The 23,804-nt window shown below is 42.2% G+C and overlaps 4 protein-coding genes across 5 annotated transcripts; all 4 read right to left on the bottom strand.

Annotated features, from left to right (window-relative positions):
• Nucleotides 1–178: 178 nt before the first annotated feature.
• Nucleotides 179–5,097, bottom strand: ccdc28b (coiled-coil domain containing 28B). Its single transcript, XM_041954328.1, has 6 exons — nt 4,947–5,097; nt 3,357–3,776; nt 2,822–2,991; nt 2,439–2,593; nt 1,306–1,328; nt 179–1,176 (listed from the first exon to the last, which is right to left on the bottom strand). The coding sequence occupies exons 2-6, from the start codon at nt 3,590–3,592 to the stop codon at nt 1,122–1,124; spliced, it is 639 nt and encodes a 212-aa protein (XP_041810262.1). The 5' UTR covers nt 3,593–3,776; nt 4,947–5,097; the 3' UTR covers nt 179–1,121.
• A 1,785-nt stretch (nt 5,098–6,882) lies between these two features.
• tmem39b (transmembrane protein 39B) lies at nt 6,883–11,828 on the bottom strand. The gene is made up of 9 exons (XM_041953977.1): nt 11,668–11,828; nt 10,787–10,989; nt 10,446–10,665; nt 10,205–10,288; nt 9,765–9,919; nt 8,558–8,891; nt 7,626–7,813; nt 7,422–7,542; nt 6,883–7,254 (listed from the first exon to the last, which is right to left on the bottom strand). The coding sequence occupies exons 2-9, from the start codon at nt 10,915–10,917 to the stop codon at nt 7,021–7,023; spliced, it is 1,467 nt and encodes a 488-aa protein (XP_041809911.1). The 5' UTR covers nt 10,918–10,989; nt 11,668–11,828; the 3' UTR covers nt 6,883–7,020.
• A 1,706-nt stretch (nt 11,829–13,534) lies between these two features.
• On the bottom strand, nt 13,535–19,151 carry khdrbs1a (KH domain containing, RNA binding, signal transduction associated 1a). 2 transcript variants are annotated; one of them, XR_006007437.1, is made up of 11 exons: nt 18,779–19,151; nt 18,077–18,204; nt 17,419–17,535; nt 17,162–17,308; nt 16,884–17,011; nt 16,395–16,662; nt 16,221–16,297; nt 16,065–16,126; nt 15,735–15,912; nt 13,876–13,938; nt 13,535–13,791 (listed from the first exon to the last, which is right to left on the bottom strand). XR_006007437.1 is itself a non-coding variant. In XM_041953624.1 (9 exons), exons 1-9 carry the CDS (start codon nt 18,942–18,944, stop codon nt 15,800–15,802), a joined length of 1,206 nt encoding a protein of 401 aa, XP_041809558.1. In that variant the 5' UTR covers nt 18,945–19,151; the 3' UTR covers nt 14,728–15,799. The 2 variants fall into 2 exon arrangements, 1 of the variants encoding a protein (XP_041809558.1); XM_041953624.1 differs by lacking the exons at nt 13,535–13,791; nt 13,876–13,938 and having other exon boundaries at nt 14,728–15,912.
• Nucleotides 19,152–20,875: 1,724 nt separating this feature from the next.
• zbtb8os (zinc finger and BTB domain containing 8 opposite strand) lies at nt 20,876–23,650 on the bottom strand. The gene is made up of 7 exons (XM_041953859.1): nt 23,448–23,650; nt 23,184–23,208; nt 22,964–23,085; nt 22,776–22,858; nt 22,151–22,203; nt 21,630–21,666; nt 20,876–21,415 (listed from the first exon to the last, which is right to left on the bottom strand). The coding sequence occupies exons 1-7, from the start codon at nt 23,527–23,529 to the stop codon at nt 21,329–21,331; spliced, it is 489 nt and encodes a 162-aa protein (XP_041809793.1). The 5' UTR covers nt 23,530–23,650; the 3' UTR covers nt 20,876–21,328.
• Between the last annotated feature and the right edge of the window lie 154 nt (nt 23,651–23,804).

Here is a 23,804-nt window from a genome sequence, read left to right on the forward strand (position 1 = left end):
CCAAGTTTTCAATTTAATACAATGCAAATCTATGAAAGTAGCTGCCATTTTGAAATTGTACTGTACAGAGATTCATTACTCTGTGAATGTGCTGTCCAACACAGTGTCATGGGAGACAAGTGAGTCCCTGTGACCTACATGTTACAGTAGGCGATTTTATAGCATTTCTGCAGCGGGGGGGCAAGCTTGTGCTGGGAGGGATGCTGCTACTGGGCCCTCATTCACAAAAACAAAAAAGAAGGTAAGAAAGGACATCTCTCTTTCTCTCTCTCATATATATATATATATATATATATATATATATATATGATACAGTAGCTGGACTGCACATTGGCAAAGATATAAACCATTTTATAAGTTAGTCAAACACACAGTTAGGTCTCCTCACAAAGTCCCTTTAAAATGCACAGTTATACAGTTATAACAAAGGTTTGCCCTGCTTTTATTAAATCCAGTCTGTTTTCCAGTATTAAACTTTAAAAGCAAACATATACAAATTAGGGAGCGTGTTCAGAAGAATAGCAAAAGTGAAATCTCCCTTTAAAGTTCTGAGCTAACCACAGTGGCGTCGACAAGGACCAAATATGTTTGCTACTCAAGTATGGCTCAAATTTTTACCTTTGCGGACAGAGACAAACACTTTTTGAAATTATGCAAAAGACAAGGCATATTATGAAATGATACAAATTCTAATCACCTTGTCATGAAATGTGCTTTTTGTGATAGAAAAAAAATATTTACAGAACCAAAGACTACACATGGACGCAGTTATGTTACCAAAGATGAAACTAATAATTGGAGCCAAGTTAGTTGATGCCAAGAACATGGTGAAAACTTGAAATCAACATGTTTCCTCTAACACAGTAAACCCTCTGACCATTTCTTGTGCCATGAATGGAGGTTTTATGATTTTGGTTGAGTATTCATTTCATGCTCTGCTGCTTTCGAGTCACTGTATTGTTCCCTCAGCTTCGTAGACCGAATGGAAAAACAGCCCCCCCCCCCCTCTGGATCTTTCCATTCTACTACTAAGGCAGCTGGATCAATGCCATGGCAACCTGGGCTGGTTAGATGATGGGAGAAGATGAGTGTGTGGTCGCCATACTCTGCACCTCACTTCATCAGGGACCAGATGTCTTGGGCAGGTCCTGATACTCAGCCAAGTGAAGTTTTTGTCTGAACGAGGACGCGTTAAGGATTCACACAGAAGGACTTTGAACTGAAAACAGATTAGTTAAATCCAGTGTCTGCGCCCGGAGTGCTCGGTTATTCCCAGAAATAAGTATTCAGTTAGGAAAAGGATACATGGAGGTGCTGAGCTCCTCCAGCTGCAGGAACAAATGAACAAATGGATGAGAAGTGTATTGCAAAATAGATACAGCCAAACAGTAAAGGATGTGGTAGTGCAAGGCCATTAATCGCTAAATGTGATCATATTACATAACAGCCTGTGTGTGTCAGGTCAATATTTGAATTGAACTCCCATCATCCGACAACATTGCTTACAAAAGCAAATGGTCAACTTCCCTTCTTATTCACACACAGGAAAGTCAGTTCACAGCCCATCTGCTCTGAGGCACAATTAGCCACCGCGGCTACAGCGAGAAAATATTCCTGGCAGCAGTATCTGTCATGAGCTGAAGGCTTGTTCTCACTTCCCTCACACATCGCACTGCAACCTGCCCACAGCCAGCATACCAGCCTCCGGCATGCGTAACTGGGAGCCACACAACATGCTAACAATAGAAACTCTTTCAAGGCATTCTTGGGCAACACATCACTGTTTGTGCGGGATAATATTTAACATACTAGAAACTGCAAAGCATACAACTGAACTCTGCTTATTCTGTACGATTATTCTCAGACATTCTTTGCTATATTGAATTTTCATTTTATGGCACATCTGCTTTATTTGAAGGTTGACAGCTAAGAGTGAAAGAAAAAAAAAAACAAGGTTTTATGCAACGATATACTGTAAATCATGAGCTCCACTCATTAACACTGCATACATGTGATGAATGCCTCAACTCTCCTGACCCCTGAAGCACTTAAAAAGAACAGAAATGGAAGCATTATGTTACAACAGCTTGTTTTTTTTGTTATTCTCACTGGTGAAATTGCTCAGTGCTGAGTGTTCATGCTTCACTCTGTAGCCTCAGGTGCGAAAGTTTGCTAACCCAACTAACCTGGAGTAGACTTGCAGTGGACAGTTTTTGTGTCACATGATGCTGTTTCAGTGACTTCTTCACCATTGCGAAGACAATACTGAAACTTTTGTAATCTCGGGGGCAGTTTTGCCATGCAAGAAGTGAAATCTAAAGGTGCTGAATATCCCAAAATTCTGAACACTGCAATTATGTGGCCTTTTCTTTTGAAAAAAAAAAAAACAAAAAAAAAAAACAGGAGGATGACCTTGTGCCGTTGTGGCTTGTGCTTACGTTACAGAGCAGGTGCTCCAGGTTGTGGTCAGAGGCGCACTTCCTCTGGTCCTCTGAAAGCTCCTCCACATGGCTGTCGAGGCTGAAGTGCAGTCGGGCCAGCTTCTCCTGCATCTCGCGCACATGCTCCAGCTGCTCAAATGAGCACACCTTACCTGCAAATCACACGAGTTCAACCAGACAAGTGGAGTTCACTAATCTGTTTTAGTTGAAGGATCACAGCAAAGTCAAAAGCATTTCCATGGCACCAGATGTGTAAAAATAGCACCACAGCTATTTGATTTCAGTCTGATTCATGTAACGACGCCACTTTTCAACTGCCTTTCTTTTCAGCCTGTAACAGAATATTCCCTTGGTGGCCACTCTAATCAAGGTTATCTTACCAAAAGCCTGTAGTTTGCCTGAGTGGAAGTCGTTGAGGAGGTTGAGGAGGCCTCCCTCCATCTCTCTCACATCTGAGACATCCGTGAGAAAGGAGTGTTGCAGGGGGGAGGACTGGACTACTTTACTGGGCCCTGCCGGCTGTGGGGCCCTTGGCTTCTCCTTGTGGGGCCTGAGGAAAAACAGACAGACAACGTCACGGCTATACATGATCTGTTGCTGAAACTCATTGACAACACTTACAGTCCAGCTTTCCTTCATTTAAATCATTTCAATCGGTGCAAATGGTGAGTGTAGTGTGTCTGTGTGTTCTGATGCACTCCAAAAATCTAGTAGTTAGTGGTTTTCAATATTATATACACTTTTTCTACTAAACTCAGACATAGCTGTGGTTGAGGTATGGCAGACGGTATGTTCCCTCTCATTATCTAATGTAACCAGGTTGAAAACCAAGGAGAAAAAATGTGAAGAGCATTTGCAGTAGTTGTTTCTAACTACTGTTTCTGGAAGATCTTCCCGCTCCGTTGGGACACAAACCTGGTGGTCTTTGGTGGAGCGACGACAGCTGTGAACACCTCTTTGGGCTGTCCTGGTGCTCCTATGGACCTCTTACACTTGCCTCTGTTCTTGGGGGAGGGAGGCTGCGGCAGGCCGAGGGAGAAGGTGGCACTTTTGCTGGCAGGCAGAACGGAGAGTTTGCGGGGGTTGATGGGGGGAGGAGGGGGCTGGGGGAGAGACACCTTTGGGCTCCGCTTCTTGCGTTTGTCTTCCATTACTGTTTATTAAAGCGAAGCTCTCCGGGGTAAGACGAGGGGGCGAAGCCCGGCTGATGTACAGGATGTCTTGAAACAGCAAGAGTAGGAAGTTGGAAACTGCAGCCTTCCCCCTCCCTGAGCTAAAGGCACTGTGGAAGATCCTGACTGTGCCAAAATGAGTGCTGCAGCCCAGGATTCTCCTCTGCAAAAAAAAAAAAAAAAATTCAGCGATGCTTAGTTTTACAGCATCCCCAATTTATCTGTCACAGGATAATCTGAGTCAGCAGTCAGTGTTGGTGGGGTGCTACTACATCGTAATATTAAGTAACAGTGAGGAAGAGTTTACCACTCATCTGACTATCTAGTGCTTTAAAATGGATTGCATTTACTGTTCATTAGAAAGCAATTTCTGGGCTTTTTTTTCTTCTTAATGCTTCCCTGGAGTGCAAAAAGTGAGCGAAACAGCACCACAGAAAGATATTTTTAGAGCAGCATCAAAGTGGAAAGACCTTGAGTGAGTGTGTGAACTGACAGAGGGCGCATGGCTGGTTTTAGGACATTTCCAACCAAACAAACCGATTATATGCAACGCAAATCCCCTGTTTTTATCTTTTACTACCTGAATGACTGGAACGCATTGACAGGTAATTGATTAAACCGAGACGCAGAACTAAAGTCCTTTGAGGAGCATACTGTGTGTAATACAAATGGACTTAATGTGCACAGCTTTCAAACAAATGGCTGTAAGAGAAAATCAATGTCCTGCATTATTGTAAAGACTTTCCTCGTGGCAGGAGAGTGGAGTTTAAAGGTCTTATCTATTTAAACTTGAGTGGCCCGAAAAAATCAAAGCATGTAAGGCGATCCAATAGATAGAATTAGTCCTGCAGTAAGTTTGAATATTCTCAAACAAATTAAAGGTAGTATTACAGGACTTGTATTGGATTGCATGTGTTTCTGTTCACATATGTGGTATTTTACATTAGGCTCAGAACCTCCGAACTATTAGAGTGGTCGTTTAATATTCCATTAACGGAGCGAGTGAGTGCATTAATGTCATTATGCTCTCAGCACTGGGCCCAAATAACGCTTTCTCCTATTACAATGGATGAATTCACTATTATACTGTTATCTCCGGCACACTGCGCCAGCCTCCGTTCAAACTACAGTCCAAAGATGGCCACTACAGTAATACACAACGGCAACTTTATTCGCTGAAATCCCTCTTTCTTTGTATTGTATGAATACGGTCGAAAAGCTGACTTCAGAACAGTGAGCAGACAGCAGTTTGTAGCACTGTACGGCTAAATTCCGTGTGAGAGACGACGTGTAAACAGATTTATCGTCCACGAATGACACAAATAAGACTTACCGAATCAACAGCGAACCGGAGAGCAAACCGGCTGGGCGCAGCGTCACATCTCTCTTTCTGCCGGGTGAAGCGGTGAAGCGGACTTCATGTGAACTCGCCTTTGTTTGGAAACCGGAGCGACGCTAAATTATCTGCGGCAGCAACGTAAATTAGTGGCGAAACGTAGCGCGCGCGACATCGATGCGCTCGGCTCGTGCGAAGCTGTCGTCTTTATCCTCCTTAAAGGGCCAGTCCACCTCGCTGTGTGCAGGAGAGGTGCAGCCCCGCAGGCACAGCTGCACACAACACGCTGCTCACTGCTGCCTGAACCCTCATCAGCTCTTGTAGGCTCCCTGCAAATATCCTTCTTATATCACCTGCTCTATCATGAAAGGTTTAGTTACTCTGGAGCTGAAGATACTACAACCAGGCCACACGGTGACGCCAATGTTCTCCATCCGTCCTTACAAGTCTCACTGTCTTCACTAGCACTCACTGCTGCTGCTGCAAGGATTATTCGATTAGTCATCAACTATTAGATTAATTGCCAACGATAAATCTTGAGTGGGTTTTTTTTCGAATAAAAAAGGTCTGTTTTTTCCCTTTTTTTTTACCCCTTTATGACAGCAAATTAAATATTTTTGTGTTGCAAGCAAAACAAGATATTTGAGGGTGACATCTTGGGCTTTGGGAAATACTGATTGACATTTTTCTGACATTTTACTGACCAAACAACTAATCGATTAAAAGAGAAAATAATCAATGAAAATAATTGTTAGTTTTGTTGACGCCAAATAGGAAACCTTGATTAGTGGCTGACGTTTGGATTTAAGCTATATTGATGATTACTTATTGATTTTTGCACTCTCCCTTCTTTATACTGAAACTGCTGCACAAGATCTTTTGTCTTCTAAAGACCCGTTTACAGGCATACACATGCTGTGAAAACAGTTGTTTTCTCTTCAAGCACAAATTTGCCTCAAAGGGCGTTGAGTACAGCTCTGTACAGCATACAGGATCTTCTGTCCTTACGCTCAGCTCGCTCACCTCTTAGAAGAAAAGAAATTAGAGCAACAGAGGAGGGATTCCTCTTTTTCGCGGCTCCGCAGGGAGCTTTCTATAGAGAAAGTAACTGATGGGGACAGCAGGGTTAACTCAGCTTGGACTTGGAGACTGTGCTGTAACTTACAAGTATGGAGTTTACCAAAAAGGGAGGGCCTAGTATAACATATATTCTGTTGGCTTGTATATAGACTTGTAGGATCTATAATTTTTTATTCATTCTCTCTTGGCCTCGGTTGCATCAGTTCTTTTGTTAAAATCTCTCTTAGGAAAGCCTCCCAGCTTTATAAAGAATGAAGTATGATGGATGCAGAGAAAGGCCATGATCATTTGAATTTCATAAACAACTGAATTTCAAATTGTTACATTTTATTACAATTGAATACCCAGGGTTGAAATTTCAACTGAATTCATAGCATTTGAAACATTTACTTAGAAATTCATCCATCTGCGTTTATGTGGTTTGAATTACTTTTAACATGATCATATGATCATAAGATCACAGGACTGACAGGCTGCAACGTGATGGGTCTGACTGATTTGGTCACTTGGATGATCAAGCTTGAACTTTGGTGTCTGGGTGTCACTAGTCAAATTTGAGCACCTTTTTTACTTGAATTTTCAAATCTGAAGAGGACCAACTTAATTTGAGCAACATATTTTTTTTTTAACTCGAGCAAAATTCAAACCACTGAATTTTGCTCGAAATTGTTTTCAAAGTAAAATACTTCAATGCTATAAAATTCAGGGTTAATCTGATTCAAATCCTTATTGCCTTTCATTGCTAAAAAAAATTTGCATTGCAAATTTCACCACTGACAAAACAGAAGAGCCTCTTGTGGTCAGAATGTAAAACACATTCAAGAACCAAATAAAACCAAGGCAAACCTTTAAAGTAATACAAAAATATTTCTTTTTATTATGGCAGATCAGAACAAAAACGTGACACAAAATGCAGTTTGTAGAAAAAATACAGAGCTCTTAAGCATGTTTGTGTTGTTCCAAAGTGAATGCGACCAATAATAACTTAAGTCTAACTGACTTTCTGGTCCGATGAGCTGTTTGAGTACGAGTACGCCTTTCCGAGGACTATTCTGTCTCTGAGGAGCTTGAAGAAGGCGTAGTAGTTGCTGAACAGGATCAGAGCCAGCGATATCGTCTGATGCCACTTTTCTGAACATATCAACGAGTAGAGCTGGTAGAATATCATGGCACCTTCCAGGATGATGAGTATGTTCAATATCCGTAAAGGCTTGTTGAAGAAGAACTAGGGGGGTGAGAGACACAGGATGTCATCAGTTAAAGCACGTTCAAAGAGCTGCCTTGTTTAAATAACACAGTTATTTCACAAAACAGGCTACGTCAGTGCAGGCTCTCTGAAAGCTCTGGTGTCTGCTGTTGCTCTGCAGGACCTGTTCATTTAGGAATACTCACATAGAAGCGATAATGGGACACATCTGATGGAACTGCAACATTGTAGTGCCCCATGGCTTTGTAGACGTTCTTATTATGTTTGACCAGGACCCCCTGTGGCCACATGTACTCCTCTGTCCATCTGCGCAAAGAGACAGCAGAGTGAGACCAGGACCTGACTCAAATGGACCCAAAGCCCAGCAGTGCACTATGAGCAGTACATACATGTGCTGGAGGACGTTGGAGCAGAGTGAGGGGTCTACTTTCTGCCAGCAGCCCAGGTGAGCCGCAGCTTTGTGAAGCAGGTCGCAGTATCGCGGTGGCAACAAGTGCCTCATGAGGATGACTGACGTGCTGACAGACACCAGGATGAACAGCTCACAAGACCAGCGCTTGTCCACATATTGTGTACTCTGGAGGAAAATGTACAGGTGGAAAAATATTGAGACTCCGAGAAGTATTAGTAAAGCATATAAAAAGAAGTTGGAAAAGTTAGAATTAAGACTCTGGGTACAGACACATTGGATCCGTTGACGGATGTCAAGTCGACGGATCAGAGTCATTTTTTATGGAAAGCAAAAGATCCGGCCACCGGTGTTATGATAGATAATAGGGTTGAGCTTTATAACAAATTTCCCGGACAATTAGACGGAAGTTTAAACTTCAGTCAAAATTGAGCACAAATATGTTGGACTTTGATAGATTTTTCCAGTAAAGGGGAATCATTGTGATGCATAATGAACACATTATCCTGTATTTTAAATGTGTACATTAATAAAATTATAGTAAGTTTAACCGACTACTATTTGTGGTTCCGAATAGCAAAGGTGACACCATTTAATCAACTAGCTGGCTAATCGCACACATCCCTAATGGATACGCCATCGAGGACATTGAAGGACCAGTCACCATATCAGAATTTGCACGATCACGACTCCCCTCAACTTTGTGCAGATGAGTCTGTCCAGCGCGACGCACCAGGCTCGCGATAATCAGATCAAACTGTCAAACTAGGCAGTGACGAGCCAAAACCAAGCACCGCCTGACTCACAGTACGTCACCCTGCAGCCAGGGTTTTCAGTAGTCCGGTTCGTTCAGATGCGTCCTCGCTGGATTCTGTGTGTCTGTACCGTTAAGGATGTCCAACAGTTTCTCACCTTGACAAACCAGACTGGTACAAAGGCCACGTAGTAAGCACTGAGCATCGAGCTGACCAGCACCTCCTTCATCCTCCAGTTGAAGTCCATCTTCAGGTACTCTACCTCCTTGCGGATGAGATCCGGGGAGAGGCAGCAGGCGTGAGTGGGCATGGCCTGGACGCCGTACAGCTGACTGGTGTGCTGCTTCCACGTCTCCTTCAGCACAGTCAAGTAGTCCCTGCCCCGGCCCACGCTGCCCACCTCCTTTGAGCCGATGCTGGCGATGGGGGATAGCGGACCTGCTCGACGGAAGTCGCAGCTCAGCCGGAAGAATGGAATATACATCCCGAATCTGCGGGAAACAATGGCTACAATTAACATCTCCAACACCTGAAGCCCTGCATCAACACAGCCAGGATAGTTGAGCAAATATTATGTCACTGTATATGTGTGGCACAAGAGTCTGCACTGATGTGAAAAAACCAATTAAATATGAGGGTCGACACTGACAGTGTGCACAGCACTGACTTGCAAGGCTTTGCAAAACTGTGAGCAAAGTATCGTTGTGAGCAAGTATTGTTGATTCAGAATGCAAACAATATATACAAACAGGCCTACCAGGAAATGCGAGGAACATCATTCAGGCTCCATTTCAACCTGCATTCAGTTATTAATATTTAATAAGCCTAATGCAACAAAGCAGGGTTTCAATTCACTATAATGCTCAACAGACAAAAAACACCAAAAAGACCAAGCAAACAAGAATTGAATAGTGACTTTTGTCATTCAAATACTATCTTGGTTTTGCCAACCGTACAGTGTATGCAACACATCTGATATCCGGCTGTACCAGATCTAGCTCATGATGGACGCATAAAATATGAAAGCAAACACACCAGAAGGAACCACAGCAGCTGAAGCTGCTTAACACAAACTATGAAATACAAGGAATATACACTGGAACTTCAATAATGTGTGTGGACAACATGGAACCATCAAACACATTTAGTGTAGATCATGGAAATGAGTCTAAATAGGGCATTTCAAGCAGAGATAATAACACCACTGTTACTAAAAGAGGCAGAAGAAAGAGACTGCCCTTCAGCCATTAGGTGAAAAACTAGCTCACTTTCAGGCGGTAGTGCCACATCCACTGAACAGCAGTGTGTGTGTGTGTGTATCTGCTATGAATACAAGCCTCTTTCTTCTTCCAGTGGATACTCACGGGTAGCAGAGGAAGAGGAGGCTGAGGACAGAATAGGTTCTGAAGAGGTAAATGAGGGAGCGGCACAGGCTCCAGCCTGTCAGCGTTAGCACAGCGAACCGAGCCATCACGAGAAAGATCGAATGAGGGAAGGATAGCTTCCCACTCTGAGATGCCTGGGGGAGAGAAGAGCAGGGAGACAGAGCAGTCGACTTTACTTTAAATCAATACAATTATGCCATCATACTTTTATTCGACATAGAAACACATCAAAGATGTACAAGAGAGACAAAACAGGTATTTCCAGCATCTGTAGTGGTTTCAGTCCTGCAAAGGGTCCAACCCTCGGGTCAAACAGACTAACATGACTTGTCCTGTTGTATACTTGAACGTATAGAAACACAGGTCAGGGACAAAAGCTTCATTCTGAAAAGGCGGAAGGCAAAAAATAGAGTTCTTACCTCTTTAACAATTGCGGCAATTAACCTCCTCGCCAGTATGATGATTGTGAACACCAGCATGTTATAATCAATAAGGTGAAAGTTCTGTAAATAATAAGAGTGATTCAGGTTTATTGCTCTCGCCACACCCACTGCAGCAAGATACGCAAATTTCAAAACAATGTAGATCTAGGGCATCCCAACAATAACTGACAACCATAATAAACGTGATCAGCCAGTAGCTGTACCACTGAGTGCTCACCAGTGATGTGTGTGACGGAGGGTGTGTCGGCGGGTACCACCACACAGTCTTGTAGATGTTGACATAATGGACAAAGAGGGCAATGAGGTGGCAGAAGAAAAGATGGAGCTCGAACAGCACGTTACGATCAACAGACAAGTCCGGGATCTTGCAGTGCTTCAGAGGAACCACCGTCTGCGCAGCCAGCGGGGGGCTGGACATGCATGTTCCTGAGCCATTCCTGCCGACAGAACAAAACACATATTACTCTGTTATAACGTAGGATAGCTGGAGTATGACACACTTCACTTCTTTACTCTCACAGCATGTCTTTGGCAGTGGTGCATCAGAGTGCGACTTGCCTTGTGCGAGATCGCACCCCTGTGACCGGGGAGCTGGTCGAGTGGCTGCCATTGCTGACCGAGCCTGGTTCGCTGCTTAGTGGAGGTCTGCAGTACGTGGTGCGGTTCGCTCCTCTCCTTCCACCAGCCATCGCAGACACACCCACGGCTCACCTCTGCCAGCTATGAGTCTACTTTAAGGATTTCCCTCCTTGCTCCTGTACCTGTTCCCAATAAGAGAGTAGGTCACACACTGTGATTTGAGATCTGAAGTATCTAACAGATAGGTAACACTATTTATTGAGCAATAGGTGTAAATGATTAAAATCAGTCTGTGATATTTATCACATAGGGTAGAATTTGTCAATCTGCAGTTGGTAATGAAATGATGTTAGTCAGTGACTGGATTAGACTCATCTGATTGAATGAAAAGGCGTGGTGCACAGTCAAAACAAACAACATTAATGTCACCTGTGCAATTTTAAGATTTGATTGCCAATCAAAACACGTGCAATCGCGAGCAGATCAAACGAAGTGCAAAAATTTTCGCTCATAGACGTCCATCAAAAACAGCTAGCGTTAAGCATGTTTGTTACTAGCTGCTTGGCACCCGTTTTTATGGGGCAAGTTTTGCGGAAGCTGGTAGTACAAGCTAGCTCGATAGCCGCATCGTTTGCTCTCTTCCCGGGTCAAACAGCTCACGAGAGACGTTTCAACCTGAGACACGAGGCAGGAGGCGAACACAGCGTGGACCGACACAATGAGCGACGGACACCGAGCTGTCCGCCAGCACCACGCCGATTAAATACAAAGATTGAGGCCTAGGCTAACAGCACCTCTGACTAGCTAGCTAGCTTCCCACCAACCTTCCGAACAGGCTGGCCAAGAAAATGTAAGCTTACCAGCGGCAGGGTCTGTGTTAAATGCTGCTCCGCTGCACAAGTAATGAGCTAAACGCAATAAATTTTCAGAATGTGTCTTGAAATACTGGTTTGTTTTCCTTTGAAACCCGCGGAGACAGTCATTGTTGATGTGAAACTAGCCTCTGATGGATAGGGGCGCGGATATGTTAGCGACCTGTGGGAGGAGAATCAGTTAAAGGGACATTCCGCCGATATTCAGACAACCCCAACAAGGAAGGAGAAGAAATTTGTTCTGGTGATAGACAAAATGTTTATGATCATTTGCAATACAACTGCAGGGTCATAAAAGTCTGTGCATATATTGTGTATACAATTCTGCTTGTTGTTCATCATAAAGTTGTTTTGCTGCAACCTGTGGACTGATGGTGAAAGTGTCTCATGCATTATTTTTGAAAAGTTTATCACAGACTGATTTCTTTCTTTCTTTTTCTTTACTTAAGCTCACACGGAATATGACACAAACTACTAAATGCATATCCTGGGGAGAGGTATGTAACTCTAATATTTCCACCACAGGCTCAGGGTATTGCTGTGTTTGTGTAATCTCCTGATAAGGAGGTGACCTAGTTAGTCTAAAACTTAGCCTGTCTGTTATACTAAACACCTAATTTCTTTATTTCACAAATCATCTGTGTGGATCTGTTCATGGAAGGTCTTCAAATGGCAGAGTTGAGTACATGTTTACAGTAGTTTGTCTTTGGTAAATCTCACTCTTGTACTTATTGCCATCTGTAAAAAGTGACAGAGAAGTAAGTCTTAAGAAGCTCACATATAGTACATCAGAAATAGGCTCTATGTAGGCTTACAGATGACAAATTAAAAATCAACCTGATTAACAGGTTGCTGTGATATCGATCACAAGTTAGCCCCTCTCTAAGGTATACCCTCCTTTATCATCTGTTTTACTGTTCAGTTACTGTTTACTGAGGCAATAGATCAAGAAGTAGGGTCATTTTCTCAAAGATTTCTCTACAACCACACCTCTTTTTGCAACCAGTGGAGTCACCCTCTGCAGGCCATTAGAAAGAATGCTGATGACCTCCACACTGGCTTCACCTTTCAGATCTGGGGGCTATATCCACAGTCTACGAGAGCAACATAACAAATGCAGATGCTTCCACACAGCAGCACTGCATGTTACAGTTAACATGCAATCATGCTCTGTGGTGTGTATAAAAACACTGCAGGCCCAGTTGATTTTGTACCAAGATGGCAGGAGATCGGAGTGACTTTGAAAGGGTTTTGCTGACATGGTTCAAGTTCACTTGTCCCCTTAAGAGTAAAGGATCTCTGCAAATCAACACCAAGTTTTCAGCAATCACATTTATCCCACGATGAAACATTTCTACCCGTATGAGTGGTCTCCTCCAGGATGCTCGCATCCATATGGCACGAGGGGTCACTCAACGATTTGGTGGGTTGTTAAAACAATGTGCCTTCGCAGTCACCAGATATCTATGCAAACTAACACTGATCGGAGATTTTGCACCAACATGTTTAACAGTACTCTCTACCATCAAAACACCACTTGAGTGAATATCGTTAACAAGAATGGTGGGTCATCCCTCAGAATAGAGTTCCAGACACTTGCAGAATCACTGCTAAGGTGCACTGAAGTTGCTCTGGCAGCACATTGCGGACCTTACTGCGACACTTTATTCATTCTTCCTTTGTCACCTGTCTGTATATATAATGTAGGCTGAACAGACTGCAGAATAAATCTTTTACTAACTGAAACCTCAGAAACCATCCAGCTCATGCAAACAATGTACCTTTGGGGATCCCATCACATATAAACTGACTTATCTTAAAAAAAAACATACAATTACATTCAAAAAACCCTTTATTTTCATGTTTTCATAAAAAGGGCAGTTAAAATATCTTTAATGTAAAAATATAGTTAATCTGGACACATTTAATAAACAAAAAACATGTACTTTGTTTCATTGCATGTAAGAAGAGCAGAGCATTTTCTCATTAGTGACAGATGAAGCGCCCTCTACACTTAATTTAAACCCAGACAAATCCCTCGGGGGATAAAAGAAGCAATCAGTCTCAGCGACACTGCAAGACCTCTGCTCTTTCCAGAGACTTTCAACCAACCTGTTGAAGACAGAGACAAGAATTCAATAAGCTTAACAGCAAAATTCAAGGCCAACGCTCTTCTGCAACTTCTTTCCAACTGACCTTAAATGCCTGGTGAGCTGGAGTTCAGTGTGTCAACTGCACCTATCACAGTTCTCTGACCACCTAAGAAGAGAAACAGAAATGAGATGTTGGACGCAGCAGTGCACCTACATGCACACAGTGGACAACACACATGCAACACTACTTTAAACTACAAAAGTATCATGCAACTCAAGCTGAAGGGTTTTTGTCCACCAATGGGATGTTTTTAACGCTTTGAGTGCAACTAGTAATTTTCATTGATCTACATTCTACAGAACTTATCAAGATGGAAATTGTAAGTATTGAGTGAAATGAATGGACCATTGCTGGTTTTATTTGAGCAAGAGTTGCATCACAACCATTTCTGATTGTTTTGTACGGCTTATTTTGCTCGCAATAACTACAGATAGCATAATTTTGTACTTCAATGTTTTTGATATGTTTTGGATGACTTGCATTACTTGATATTTTGCACAGAAAACAAAACAAAAAAATCTAACAAATGAGTGTTGGGGTTAGTTTTACCTTCTTGTGGCGATCTTTAGGCTTTTAGAATCCTCTCCTCTGCGATTTTTTTCTTTTATAAAAACCAGCCAGCATGACTTTGCATCAAAGTCAAGTAAGATCCCTGCAAGCTTGATTTGAAATACTGTTGAAATTCAGTTATTTCAAGTGGCCGAAGATACATTGCTCTCTTGAGAGCTTGAATAGATAACTAACTAAAGGTTAATGACAATACATTTTCAAGCACTATATCACTCTCAAGTCAAACACGTATTTGGCAGCACATTACCTCCAGGAATGATGAGCTTTATTTGCTTTTGAAGGTGACATTACAAGTGTCATTTAGAGTAGTTTTTAAGACAGACGAAGAGGATAAGCTCATTGTGAAAACACTGCTTTTGTTTTTTTTTTTTTTCCTTTTGTCAGGCTGACGTGTATACATACAGCTTATTCACCGTTGTTGAGAAACCACTGAGGACCACTTTCACAAACTGAAGGCTTTCCTTTGGTACAACAAAGGCAAAATACCATGTTTAGATTGATTAAAAAGAAACTAGAAACTTTATTGAAACACGCACTGCAGAAAAACATTTTGGGATATATTTAGTATCCTATTTAGCCAAAAGTACACAAGCATTATGCATTTTGGAGACGACACGGCTTAAAGCATACACAGTTGTCCTAAGATTATGTACAAAATATTGGAGTTGGCTGCAGCCTTTCTTACACACAGTAAGGATCATTAATCCTTCAAGCGTTACAAGAATTGGTCGATCATAATCGATTTCGGAAGTAATAGTTCGACAGATCTTAATATATCAATTGTAAATGGTGGCAAAAATAGAAGCATTTCTCTTTGACAATCGTATTTTAGGAGATTCTATAACTTCACAAGACTAGATTTGTATTGTAGTATAAACAAATATGTGATGAGACTTTTGTTTTTAATCAAAACGACTCAGGGCCGTATTTGAGTTTGCAACTAAGTCTATTCTAGTTATAGTGAAGTTACATTGAGGCATTATGAATAATTTTTGTCCAGTCGTGAAGGACTTTTAAAAATGCAGCCTAGGTGAGAGGAGTTTGTCGCCACAACCACATTTTGTTCAGGAACAGTTAACTGAAACTATAACCATCAAATATCACTAAACTCTTGTTCCTTTGTTAAGTTTATGTCACTAGGACCAGGACTAGGACCTGCCAACTACGCAACTGAAACAAACATTAAATGGAAACAGGTAAACAATGAAAAACCTTATGTTCACGTTTCTCCTCTGGCACTCTATGTTACATCCAAAAAAACGTCTCTACCGAGTTTAAAAACAAAAAATAAAATAAACCATAAAAAAAGGAGCAGACGAGAGGGAAATTACTTGTGAAAAGTTCAGAGAGTTACAATCTGAGACAGTTGCCATAGCAACTCTCTACCAGTAGCCGTTCAGTATCTGCCATATGGATGCTCTCTGTACGATCCCTTTGCCTGCCTGGACATTGGGGCTTTGCCTCCAGCCCCGGAGTTGGACCATGAGTTGTCCCCCCAGTCGTCTTGAGCTACGAAGACAGAGAAGAGAAACACAGGTACGAAACATCAGTTTACATAATGAATGAGGTAGATAGGAGGTCTAATCAGCGCCCCACAGAGGTCCTCAATGAGCGTGCGCTACATGGTGAGACAAAAATTGATGGCAATTTCACAATCTTACCATAAGGCTCATATGATGTTTCTTGGGCCTCTCCGTGTCCGTAGTCATAATATTCAGTATCCCTAAGGGCAGGAAAATAGTGTTAATACGGTACTCCTCCAATTTAAAGAGTCTGGGTAAATGGGCAGATAGTGACCCAAATGAATTTTGACTTACGCAGGTGCAGATTGCTGACTGTAGTAACTATCGTATCCCTCATAGGCAGGTTCTGCATACGATTCTTCATATGGAGGCTAGCAGAAAAACAAATTAATTGTCAAGACAGTGTCAAGGGAGTCACAACTTTTCCCAACAGCAGAGCATAACTTAACCATAACTTAAATAACTTACATAGTCCTCATAGGCATCAGCTTTGGGCTGTGATGCAGAAGAAGGACCCTGGTGTTGCTGGTGGGACATGGCTGCAGAGGGGAGCATCCTTGGAGCGCCTGCTGTAGGGGGTCTAGAGCGGGCAGCTGAGCCTCCTCTGTTTTGACCAGAAGGCAGACCACCCCTTCCAGATGGTGCACCTCTAGGTGCGCTGCCCCGTCCTAGTCCTCCTCGTGGAGCTCCACCACGCATCGCACCTCGAGGGCCCCCCCGTGGCATTCCTCGCCCCCTGTAGAAAGTTATCCAAGTTGCAAAATGTTACCACCCATAAAAAAACTGACAAAAGAGTGCTGCATCAACAAAAGAGCGTCTGTTGGGCGTGTTGTGCGTTTTGCTGCATGGTTCCAGTGAGTGTGTGTACGCTTGCACATGCTTAACAGGTCAATGCATGTGTTGCCAGATTATGCTATAATCCACTATGGTAGAAGTTAGTGTGAATCACGCTCCAACCTTGGTCCTCCAGCACCAGGTGGTCCGCCTCTACCCCTTCCTAGGTGACCACCTCGCCCCCTGCCTGACCCATCCTGGGATCCATTCAGGAAGTGAGGATCCATGTATGGGTCATGTTCACCAGGCTCCTACAGATGAGACAAAAACGGTTATGCATGGCAGTCCCCTGGGAGGGCCAGAGAAGACATTACATGTATACCTGGAATGCAATTGTTCAGTCTGAAGTACAAATAAATGTGTCTTTAATCAGGATGCAAGAGGTTCTCTTGAACACATACGGGGATAAGGAACTTCTTGACCTCCTCCATGGCATGAGCCATGCGCAGATAGGCTTCTGGTATGGGTGCCATCACCTCAATGAACACATGCAGCTCCATGGCCAGGTGAGCATATTTGGCCTCACCACCCTTCCTCAGCTCTTCCTCCTGATGATATTAAATGCAAGGCACAAATTATCACACAAAACATCAGCCAGAGGAATAATATGGTGCAACAACTTTAAACAGTACAGCAAGGACAATTATTCTACACATACCTTATTCTTGTCCCTCATGGAACCTTTACCCAGAACTGAAATCTTGGCACCGGTCTCTTCCTGAAGTCTCTTGATCGTGCTGCCCTGAGGTCCCAAAAGCTTACCAACAAAGTTGACCTGCAAAAAAAAATTGCATCATCATATTACGTTTAGTTATTATTAAAGAGAAGCAGGCTGCAGGTAGAAGTTGTGGGCTCAAGTGCAGTCTGCTCTGAAATGAAATTGGGTTACAGTTGTCACGTGCAGCACAAAAACTCCTTCCCTGACACCAGAGTAGCTGCCATGGCCCCCTCTCCCCACAAACTGCATTTTTGACTACTGGAAAATTGTTCATGCAGAAACAGGCTTAGGACACAGAGCGCATGACTTGACTAATTCTGGGACAGCAAAGCTGGCAGGAGGATGGGGTGCTCCAATCAGATACACAGGATTAGTCAGACATGTACCACACGCTTGAGCAAATGGTGTTTACATTATAAAGCCAAGCACTGAGGGAGAGAAATGCTTTAGTTTTATATTTCTAACCCCATCGTGAAAAAAAGAAGGGCATAAAAAAGTCTCACTGGGCCCACACAGTTGACTGAATGGCCTAGGTGACCAAGGACCTTGGGGCAGACAGTAGCCAAGCCCTGAATGAGAAACAGAAGAAAACTCTTACCCTCGGATACTGCTTGGTAGGAATGAGTACTCGCTCTTTGAGTTTCAGGTTCTTAGTAGCAAAGAGGTCCAGATACGTCTCCTTCTCTGGCTCTTTCTTGATTTCACCTTTCTGGATCCTCTCAATCTCTGCAGGCGAGAAGAAAAACGTTAAATTTAGCTTCTGGCATTCACAGATGTAATGACCCATCTATGAACAATCCAGACACACTGATTGCACTGCATTTCCAATGCAAGCCATCATGGGACACATCTCCTGTATCTGACCTCATAGCAGCCAGTCAAAACAAAGCATCTCTGTATTGTGCTGCTTTTATCTGATTATCTATTGGGTCATTGCCCGTAACGTTACTCTCTGTATTCCTTAAGAGTCTTTTGTGCAAAATCTTAAGGAACAGTTTTTATTGCAACGATGTATTAAATGAAATAGAAAAATGTGCCTTGGAAGAATTAGTTCTTCAATGGACTCTGACATTAACGTCTGATTCAACGAGACTGATATTTGCACACATAAAAATGCTGCTACATCCTATCGAAACTTCTGGTGAAATAAACAGACCTGATATATTTTCTTCAGAGGGGGTTTGACCCACATCTCTAACAACCACGTGTTATTTGCACCATTGTTCAGGCCTCTGTACATTCTAGGCCTCGCGCGCTGTGCTACCGTTAGCTAGTCGGCATTAGCAAGCAGTCACATTACCTGCGGATATAAGTTTCATGGCGTGCGTGAACGATGAATCCAAGCTGTCCTTTTCCGCCAGAAGCTCCGGGAGGTATTTAGTATCTTCCATTTTGATTTTCTTCTCTTCTGGGCTAGACTCTATGGTGGACTCAGATGTGCTCTTATTAGCATTCGCTTGGCTCATAAGGCACTAGCGCGGCTAGATTAACCAGCGAAGTCTTGCTAGGATCGTTAGCTTCCTTTAGCTTAGTGGAACCTGCAGCTAAGAAGATAACAGCACCATCCGACTGTGGCGTAAACGACCAAGTTGCAAAGCCCCCTGGCTGTCTTTTCGTTGCAAGTCGTCTTTCCCCCTTCAATGGACAAAGGAGAAATGGCGCAGCTGCATTTGAGTGCGATGGGAGGAAGAAACACAGGAGGGGACAATGACGTCACCGCCAGACAGCGCCAAGGTAGAGACAAAATCCCGAGGAGCTAGTCGCATCTTTGCTCCTTCCAGTGGGAGCCACTTGTCAGCATACAAAGCTATCGTGGTAAGAGTAGACTCTGATCGTTTGTATAAATTTATATTATTAGGGATTAATACATACGACTCAAACCAGGGCAGTCAGATGGCCAGACAGGTGTGGGTATGACCTCCTGCTGCACTTATCAAGACAGGGGCCAAGTTTATGGTCGTTTATGGTTTAAGAAATGTTCCCTGATAGCCTGTATTTTATTAATGTTCATTGTAGTCGCTGTGTTTTATTGCTTATCTGACTGTGAGAGACATTGTAGTGGAATTGCATTTTGTTTCTGTGTAATCTACCCTCAGGAACAGTGACAAATGTTCTGTTTGCTTACTGTGTTACAAGGCATTCACATTTTTCCCTAAAGACAATTTGGCAACTTCTTCAACTAAAATAGAACTACTGCAGTGGCTTCTAATGTCCCTTGTGCCTGTCTTTCATCACCCAAAGAACTGAACTCTTATCTGCTCAATGCTAGGATCATATAACTTGAGAACCTTGCATAAACTAACACCACAACTGCCACTTCAAGCCAAATTACATTTTCATGAAATATACTTTTTGCAGTTTGTGTCAAATCAAATATCATCAGTGCTTTGTCACTGTATGCCCAGATCACAATCAACACATCTGTCCTCAGGTTTATCCATTATCTCAAATATGTCAAGCTATAATCCAGCTGTCACAGCAGTGTCTTTTGTTATGCAGCCATAACCTGAACAACAAGAACCCGCGTACTCAAGACATTATCTTACATTCAGTTGTAAGTGCCATTTATTGTGGGAGGTATTAATTCAGAGCCGCTTTGAGAAACAGTCTAGGATTGTTCAGTCAGTATAAAACAAAAGTCACAAGCCCAGACATGAGCATCCTCTATTATGTAATGCACAAAAGTATTCTGCAAAATCTGCTCGTCTTACACTGCACAGGGTTTACCCTGATCATGCTTGTCAGGTCTTATTGTTCTCCTCTGGCTCCTCCATTTACATTCCAGCTGGGCTTGTAGGTGTGGTTTAATACTGGATATTAGTTGTACATTCATGTATTGGATCACCAACAAATCCCTGGTCCAGCTGGGATACGCTGGTCAGAAAGTGGAGTATACGATCACTGCACTAAAACTGCATATAAAGCTCAGCGTGAAGCACCAAAGAAAACACACAAACAATCAAATCTGCACTAAGACTAACCAAACTTTTTCACTTACAATGTATCATTTTTCTATGATGGCAAACCTGTAATTTATTGCTGAAATCAGTTTGTTGCATTTTGGCCAAAAGTGGAAGCATTATTCCTTCTAAAATTCATATTCTCAACCTCATCCTTTGAACAGGCACAGACCATGCAGTCCACAAAGTATCTTTAGCTTTAGTGCTCTCAAAAATTTAGAACTCAACAAATGACTGTTTGAAGGCTTGTGTGCAGTATGTGCGAGCAGGTTTCAAAAATTCAAAGAGTCAGTGTAGGATGGTTTCTAATTTGTAGCTGAGCTGAACTAAAAGTAAGTTATGGTTGTTTTTTTATGACGTTTGCTGTGTAATTCTAAACCTGGAGCTCCTGGAATTTCCTGCTTTGTCCTCCAGAATGACCAAACATCCACAAATTATTCAAAAGTGAGATTTTATCTTTATCCACCAGCAATTATTTATTCCATCCCACAGAAGAAAAATAAACATCTGTTGATTTATTTACAACAATTGATAAGGAATCAATACAATGTCAAATTTGTGTTAAATAAGAATATTCAAAGGCATTCCAAGTAAATCTGGGCTGTGAATTGTGTAAAAAAATTTAATAAAAAGGTTTTATTATTTTTTAGAAATAATTAATTTATGTCACTGTGGCATTACTAATCAGTAAGCTCTGCGATCTCTGCCATTGTACTGTGTAAACACGTTATCACAAGAAATGCTCCTGAAAGTAAACAGTTCAGCATGCAAATAGAAAGCTCTATTGTGCAAGCGAATAATCAGTGTCTTGGATAAAAGGCCACTTAAATTGGCCATGTAGAGATTCCAGTTCCATTGAACCAGGAGTGTGTCTGCCTCTGGAGCTATCGTCAGATATCAATGATGGTAAATATCTCGGGTTTTTCTTTATCATGGATCTGCATTGCAGAGTATGTGATGGCTTTCACCTCAGTGCCCTGGATTAACAACACAGGACATAACATGTACAATAAACACACTACAGTTATGTATCTATCATTTATTTTACATAATTCTTCTATAAGAGAATGGCAAAAAACACAAGGTAAGGGCTTTTGTTCTGTTTTGTTATAATTGTATTATGCAGAATTTTACACTATTCTATTCCAGTCATAATTCCTCATATTCTTTAAACAAGCTTTGCTGGCTTACCTGTGGATGCTTTGCCAGAGAGAATTCTTCACCCCAACTTTAATAAAACAAAAGAAAAATGACCATATGAGACAGCATCTTATCTACTTAACTAGAACAAAAAATAAGATTAGATAGCTCCAAAAAAGTTGGGACAGTAAGTGTTTAGAAAATGTGGACACTAATAGTTGAAGTTTTGAAAGTGAAATTCTGTCCCATTCTTGCTTGATATACGACTTCAGCTGCTCAACAGTCCAGGGTCTCTGTTGTTGTATTTTGCACTTCATAATGCTCCACACATTTTCACTGGGAGACAGGTCTGGAGTGCAGGCAGCCAGTTTAGTACCCACAGTCTTTTACTATGAAGCCATGCTGCTACAACACGTACAAGATGTGACTTGCCATTGTTTTGCTGGAATAAGCAGGGATGTCCATGCAAAGTACGTCATCTGGATGGTAGCATTTTAGGATAACTTTTCAACATATAACCACCCCTGTTCTGCTGTAACATTCAGGTTATTGTGAAGAGGTACCAAACTTACCCAATGGAGCGGATCCTGAAGCGCATTCTGTCTATGTTCAAAACTTTAATCTCCTAGTGGATGAAATGTGACATATAAATTGAGTGAGAAGAATAACATAGGAAAAGAAATACTAGGGATGCACGATGTGGATTTTTTTCTCCCGAATGCAAGAGAGGCTAAGATGCAGTGAGCAAACATAGATGATATTAAGTCAATGAAAGTTATTTAGAGTGATATCATCGACTCTATTGATCAGCTATAATTATCAGAATAATAGATAACAATATACATTTTCCGTTATTGGCCGATAATTTGTCCACCTGATATATAGCTCAAGTAATTAACAATATGTCTACTCAGTCTCCCCATCAATCAAAATACAGTACAGTATATGTTATATACATGATAGGTAAATAATGCACAGCTGTGTAAATTAACTCATTCAACAAGCACCTGTGACACATAGTTTGACCTGCATGTCTATGTAGTGTGGGACACAAGTGGGTAACAGATAGCTCCACAAAGAAAAGACCAGGGCCCAAATAAAGCCACCACCACAACAAACCTAGATTTTTTTTTTTAAATACACTACTTGCAAAAAATGTCCTGCACTCTGTAATGGACTACTGACCAACATACTCACCCTGGGAACAAAGAAGGGGTCTGCATTAAACTTGTATAACCAGTCATCTAGGAAGTGGAAAAGGAGAGACTCCATGTCATCACCTGAAGAGAGAGGTTAAAAAAAACAGTATGCACAGAGTTTGGTTTCAGTGATCTGGAAACAGCAGGACTCATACAGGTATAGAACAGACTGATTTGTGCTCTCACCCTTTGATTCCATGTCAACAGTATCAAGTGGTTCCACTGTCTCTGTGTCCGTCATGTAGCCGAACATGCCCATGGCACACTGCTCGAAGGCTTCCTCCAGGGACTCTCCCCAGGAGTGAATTCTTGGGAGAGAGCAGAAAATAGGAAAGTGATGACTACTGCACAACAGATAACCATTAGATTTGACAAGTACTTTACCAATATAACTAAATATACTCACTGTACATCTGCTGTATGATCCAGGTCTGCAACAGTAAAACGCAAGGTGACATGATGAGCCAGGGAAAGCTGGGAGAACAACTTACAACAGCTGGACATATAATTCTCTTTTCAACAACTAAGCATGGCATATGTCACTTTATGTAATTAACAGTTTAATTTAACCAGAACGTGAACATTACGATAGCTGTGACGCTGTTTTCACAAAAGTAAAGATGTAAACAAGCTAAGCTAGCTACATTACTTATGCTAACTTCAGACTTACATTCATATTTCTTGTTGATTGGCGGGTATTTTGCCTTGGTAGCTTCCTGTGCCTCTGTTAGGTCTAACAAACGATCGTCCATTGTAGCTGGAAGTCTGTTCAACGTTGTAAAAGACGATCAAATCTGATTCTTCCTGTGTTGGTGTGGGTGACCACCGCTAACAACATGGATCGGAGGAGGGTTTCCAGACAGCTACACGACAAGTCCATAGGGGTTAGCGGAGGTTAGACTGTTCGGGTAAGCCAATCAGAAGAAGAGTATCCATTCGCTTCCGGATGTAGTAATCCTACCATAACGACTTCCTGTCGGTTTTGGTGCGTGCTGATTGGCCAGTCCTGTCCTGGAGTTGGCGCCAT

Source organism: Chelmon rostratus, chromosome 15 (genome assembly GCF_017976325.1).
Source record: "Chelmon rostratus isolate fCheRos1 chromosome 15, fCheRos1.pri, whole genome shotgun sequence".
Classification (NCBI taxonomy): Eukaryota; Metazoa; Chordata; class Actinopteri; order Chaetodontiformes; family Chaetodontidae; genus Chelmon; species Chelmon rostratus.